Raw genomic sequence first — 6,000 nt, 5'->3', positions numbered from 1 at the left:
AAAATTAATTGAATTATAATTTTCTAAAACATAATATAAACATATAAATATAAATATTAAAAAACAAGTTATATATCTAATTATTTATTAAATAATTATTTCAAAATCATCTAAATTGTAATTCAAACTGAAAAAAATAGTTTAAAAAATTTTCAATCTAAATCAAATCATTTTACAAATCAAACTAAACTATAATTTTTAAGTAATTTATTTTAGTATTATAATTTAAATCAAAATTATGTTCATCCTTAATTAGGAACTTTGGAAATGGCAAAAATAATAATAATAATAATGGAACCTGAACAACCTTGCATGAAAGGTTGAGGAAAAGAATCAAAAAAGCTCTCCAAAAGTAGTGAACGCACGCTTTTAGTTTTACCTCTCCCTCCTCCTACACGTATTCTTCTTTACTCTTTTATATGCTTATTTTTGTCTCTATTTCACCCCATATCAGAGTAGTTTACACAAAGAGATGGCAGTAAATATGGATGTTTTTTTACCACTTCTTGTCATTATAATTATAGTTTCATCAGGTAGTATTTTTACTTTTACATTAATCACATGATAACAAGTAATCTTAAATGTTTCACTTTTCTTGGATTATGGCTCTGCAGGGGCAAGACAGACTGAGGGTGCAAGAACTTTCACGCTCATAAACGAATGTAAAGAAACAATCTGGCCTGGAATCACCCCAGGTGACAACTTCAATGGCGGAGGATTTGCCTTAAAGTCAGGCCAATCAATCGTCCTCAAAGCCCCATTGGGGTGGAGTGGGCGAATATGGGGTCGAACAGGCTGCAAATTTGACAATAACGGCAATGGCACATGCCAGACAGGGTCGTGTGGGACGACCCTCCAATGCAAAGCCTCTGGTGCAACCCCAACAACGCTAGCTGAGTTCACTCTCTCGGAGGAAGATTTTTACGACGTTAGCCTCGTCGACGGCTTCAACTTGCCCATCTCCGTCACCCCAATAAACGGTAAGGGTTATTGTAGAGTTGCTGGGTGCGATGGGGACTTGAGGGCCTCTTGCCCCTCCGAGCTTGCGGTGAAATCCAATGGTAAAGTTGTGGGCTGCCGAAGTGCATGCGATGAGTTCAACATGGATGAGTATTGTTGCAGGGGCATTTATGGAAATCCAAAAATTTGTCAACCTACTTACTACTCCAAAAAGTTTAAAGAAGCCTGTCCAACTGCATATAGCTACGCTTACGATGACCCTACTAGTATTTTTACTTGCTCTGGAACTGATTATGTTATCATCTTTTGTGGATACAGGTGATTAATTGATTCATTTGAATTTTGTATGATGATATATCATTATTTATGTATAAAATTATTTTCGTAAAATCGGTTTTAAATGATGCATTTGATTGATCAGGAAGAAGCCAGTGTGCACGTATCATAATCACAAGCTCCTGTGTAGTGAGTCAAACAGACAAGGCTTCAACTCTGTGATTGGTAAACGTTGGCACGTGATGCTTTCTATATTATTGATGGTCACCTTGTGGATTTTTTTTAAGAATTAATTTATTTATTGTAAATATGAATGTGTTAATTTTCTTTTTTATTAAGAATTGCAATTATTTATTTGGGAAAAATATTTAAATGGGATATAAAGAGAATTGAGAATTGCTTGAGATTGGGTTATTTATTTATACAATAAAATTATATAAATTTATTTTAAATACATAAATAGATATATATTTATATGTATCATTATATAATTAGATAATTTTAAAATAAAAATAAAATATTATTTAATAATATAATAATATATATTTATTTATATATTCTAAATAAATATACATAACATTATTTTTATTTATATGCGCGCCTTTCAAACTTTAAAGAGGGCCTCAATCCTCTATGGACTACACTTGAAAACGGCCCAGACAGCTTCCCTATATTTCTATATTTCTAATACGCTGCGTTTTAAGTCCGCTAAAACCTGGAAAACACACAAATTTCATCAATATCTCCCTCCATAGCTGAATGATGACTTGAAATTAAACAAAATTAATAATAATGGCCAGCGGTGGGAAAGTTTCGTTCAAGGTTACGTTGACCTCCGATCCGAAGCTCCCATTTAAAGTGTACGTGAATTCGTATTTATTTTGGTGTTTTGAATTATCTGGAATCTTAACTTTTCTAATAAATCGCAGGTTTAGTGTTCCTGAAGCTGCTCCCTTCACCGCCGTTTTGAAATTTGCAGCGGAGGAATTCAAGGTCCCTCCACAAACTAGCGCTATTATCACAAACGGTAATTATTTTGTTTCGTATTCGGTGATTGCATGTTGTTAATAATGGTGTGATTTAATGATTTTTAGCTTAATTCTGAGTCTTTTCACTAGAATTGATGATATGAGAAAATTAGTTTTGTTTGACCATGAACATGTGGATTTATCATTAGTTCAGCTTATCATTTGTATTCCTGAGGCTTCCATTCTTTACTCGAATTTCATTAAGAATTTCGTGTACAGTCATTTTTTAAATTTCTGGGTCGCCGTCATTGGGAAGATTTTTATTTAAAGTAGCGCTCTATTGACTTCATTGGGGAAGTTATAGTGAATATAATTAGGAAAATAAGGTTAACCTTATCAAGATGATTGGCTCCATCCTTTGCAATGGTGATATCTTTGAGCATAGTGTATATCAGAGCCCTTTTTTTTGTGAAATATGCTTTCCAGTGCTGAAAATTCATTCACTGTACCATTTATATGATAAGGGAGAGGAATTTGATCCTTTGTTTGGATCCACGTGTAACCTCATATAACCATCTATTTGACAATATATTCATTTTATAGTAATACTTGAGACATTCTCTTGTATATATTATTCAAAACACTCTTGACCTATATTATGAAAAAAGAGGTAATAAGTGAACTAGTTATTTAACTCAAATACACAATTATGAAAGTTAGCAAATATAATGTATTATTATAAATTATCAGGGTGTATGGATTTTTAGTTTGAAGCCATATGAAATTTTTTGTCTTCCAGATCTGTACACATACCCTTTAATTACCTTAGTCACATTTGTAAGGTGAGATCATTGACTTGGAGTTCATTGTTTGCTATATGCAGATGGTGTAGGAATCAATCCTCAGCAGAGTGCAGGTATGCCAATGCTCTTTATGCAGTGTTAGGCGTCACTTTATTTACTGTTGTTGCATTTTTTTTTCCTCTTTGAAGTGTTTACTATTCAGCTGCACTATATGGAATTATCATATGCAATCTTCACCTCCCTCAAGACTTGACAAATGGACAGGCCAGGCAGGTATAGACCGGGTTGAAATGGGTATGGGTAAAGCTGATATAAACATGTGATGGGGACCCAGCCCTTGCAGGTATGCACAATCTTTAAAGGTTTTCCAATTTTTTCCTTTAATACTACACACTTTCTTTCTTTCTTGGGCAAACCCTCTCTGCTTTTTCGCTTTGCTAAAGCATTCACCTCCTGTTGCCCACTCTTCTCCTTTCCCAACCCTTAGAAAATAAGAGAGATATTTCATCCCCAATGTCCGTGTTGAGATTCAAAAGTCACCTGTCTATATCTTTTTCCCTATCTTAACCTCTTGTATATTTTGTTTTTGTTAGCATTTTCATTCTCATGTGGGTAGTTGGGTCAAAGCAATGCAATACTTTTTTATACAACCTTCACTTATTGTAAATGAGGTGCAGCTACACACTTGAAGCATGAATGTTGATTGCATTAATTGGACCAAATGAGGTGCCCTTGCAAGTACTGTACACTGTAGTTAAAAAAAGAAAAAAGGAAAGAAAAGAAAAAGAGATAATATTCAATCCCTAATGGTCTATAGCAGCATAAATTTTTATTTGTATCAGATTGGTGAGTTTAATTATGGGTTGTAGCTAGGCAGCCATCCATTAGAATCTTTTATCTGTGTTCAGTGAAAATATAATATAGTAGACTCATGGCTTCTTTAACTCCCAGAGTGCTTTCTAAACTCCTGGAGAACACTGGCAACAAGAACTTCAAAGTCATCAGAGAGCACTGTCCTCCCTTGCTTCAAGTCATCGAAATCTTTCCCTCACACAATAATGACCCTTTTCGAAGCAAAGGCTTCTTCTTGAAATTCTTTGACTCTCGCCATTCTGCTTATGTTTCCATCTCTCCTCAAGATGTTGACCTCATTTTTTTTTTTCAATTGTGCATGCCCCTGGGCGAAACAGTTCCACCCATACAAAACAGTAATTATGGGTACAGGTCCAAAAACTTGTAACTTATGCCTTTTTTGGGTGGGTACCTGAGGGCAGAAACCCGTTTTCCCAGGTCTACCTCCCACTCACCCCTGCCCCTCTTAAATGATAAATCTTTAAGAATCTAAATGGTTTCATTTTAAAACTGGAAAAAATAAAATTATTGAAAAACGTTACAATAATGATGCATGCTTTGAATGCTTTTTGAGGTAAAGAATCACCAAAAATTTCTCCTACTCTTTATCGTATTTCACACATGTGAAGTAGATGCTGTTAGTAGAGTATCTGGATTTCGTTTCAAATTGATATTTCCTTCAAGAACTCCCTGATATAATGTATATTATATAATAATGTGGGGCCTTTGGATGAATTTGGGAGAAGCAGACTGCAGACTACTGTATCTGCTGGAGTTATTTAGAGACAGTAATGTATTATAAGAAATGGATATTACTCAATAGACGTAGGGGTTCGTTTTGTAAAGTCTCTACTTGATTAAAACATTCGTGTGGCCATTTTTGATGTATTCACTCGGTTTAATTTTACAAATGAATTTTCTCAATTTATGTTGAATATAAAATTTCCACTGGTTTTCTTAGGCAATGTCTTCCTCAAACATGGTTCTGAGCTACGATTGATTCCTCGTGATCGAGTTGGAGCATCAAGGAAGGAAGAATCTGCGGCATTACTGGAGTAAAGAGACTAGTCTGTCTCCTTTGGTTGATTTAAATCCATTTTCTTGAGTTCTATACTTTCCCATTCATTTTGGGATCATAGTAATGTCTTTCCTGTGCATTATACTCCCTTTTTAACATGGATCTTGTGATATGAAAAGTCTCTATTATGGATGGGCTTTTCCTAATCTGGTATGAGGGGCACAGAACAATGATGTATGAATAATTCACCCCAATCCCACCTCGCTATAATTAAAGTTAGTTTCAAATTAAATCGAGTTCAAACTCATCGAGCTCGTTGCAAATAAGCTCGAGGTCGGTTGGAGTTTGATTCAAACTCGAGTTTTTATTAACTCGTTATTAAAATGATGTCGTTTTAATACATATTAATTAAAATGATATCGTTTTATATTAAAATTTTTACTTTGCTAGTTTGATGAGTAATTTGAACTTGAGCTTGAGTTTGAAGTTGTAAATTTGAGCCCGTTTAGAGTTAGTTTGTTTTAAATTTATTTAAATCAAATTTAAATAAATATAACTTAAATATAACCCTAACTATAATATTTTGGGTTGAAGACTTGGGCTGGACTGGTTAAGGCTTTGGCAGTCTGACACTGATAATAACCTGCACTGGTGCCCCTGGCAAAGCACCAGACGCCATATTGATTTATGTGTCCTTTAAAGATAGTGTCATATCCAGAATATTATATGTCGGCATGTGTTTTGTTGACCACATTACTTGGAGGTGAGAAATATTCAATCCATCATGGGTTACTTTAAATCAGAAGAAGAGAACCATCTTTTAATTGGGCCTACACGTCAAACAAGTCTTCAAAGTGCCCAAAAAAGTAAGGCGAAGGACTATTTCCCATTTAAACTATACGAAATTCTCAAAGTTTTTCTCGTTAACTATAAAAATATCATTTACCCATCCATAGTCGGTTAAATTTAATAGAATCCTAACTCTTAAAAATTTAATCTTATTTTTCCCCCTAAAAGGGACGATCGCATTCCCCCCCTAGAGTTTAGTTTCAAAACGCGTTCACTTTCTCTGGTGTCATCGTCGACCGTCTCTTCCTCCCGATGGTTTCTCTTCCACCGACTG

General features: G+C 34.6%; 2 protein-coding genes across 7 annotated transcripts; both read left to right on the top strand.

Moving 5' to 3' along the window:
- Nucleotides 1–472: 472 nt before the first annotated feature.
- LOC123229672 (pathogenesis-related thaumatin-like protein 3.5) lies at nt 473–1,551 on the top strand. Its single transcript, XM_044655590.1, has 3 exons — nt 473–533; nt 615–1,278; nt 1,382–1,551. The coding sequence occupies exons 1-3, from the start codon at nt 473–475 to the stop codon at nt 1,527–1,529; spliced, it is 873 nt and encodes a 290-aa protein (XP_044511525.1). The 3' UTR covers nt 1,530–1,551.
- Nucleotides 1,552–1,933: 382 nt separating this feature from the next.
- On the top strand, nt 1,934–5,069 carry LOC123228981 (ubiquitin-fold modifier 1). Of its 6 annotated transcripts, none has more exons than XR_006504774.1 (5): nt 1,934–2,096; nt 2,166–2,263; nt 3,088–3,120; nt 3,196–3,350; nt 4,821–5,069. XR_006504774.1 is itself a non-coding variant. In XM_044654518.1 (5 exons), the coding sequence occupies exons 1-4, from the start codon at nt 2,029–2,031 to the stop codon at nt 3,328–3,330; spliced, it is 258 nt and encodes an 85-aa protein (XP_044510453.1). In that variant the 5' UTR covers nt 1,936–2,028; the 3' UTR covers nt 3,331–3,350; nt 4,821–5,069. The 6 variants fall into 6 exon arrangements, 3 of the variants coding, with proteins under 3 accessions (XP_044510453.1, XP_044510454.1, XP_044510452.1); XR_006504773.1 differs by lacking the exon at nt 4,821–5,069 and adding an exon at nt 3,959–4,354 and having other exon boundaries at nt 3,210–3,350; XR_006504772.1 differs by having other exon boundaries at nt 1,935–2,096; nt 3,210–3,350.
- The last annotated feature ends 931 nt before the right edge of the window (nt 5,070–6,000 follow it).

The sequence above is a fragment of the Mangifera indica genome, chromosome 11 (genome assembly GCF_011075055.1).
Source record: "Mangifera indica cultivar Alphonso chromosome 11, CATAS_Mindica_2.1, whole genome shotgun sequence".
Lineage (NCBI taxonomy): Eukaryota > Viridiplantae > Streptophyta > Magnoliopsida > Sapindales > Anacardiaceae > Mangifera > Mangifera indica.
The sequence above is the reverse complement of the archived record's forward strand: the minus strand, read 5'-3'. Positions and strand labels throughout refer to the sequence as shown.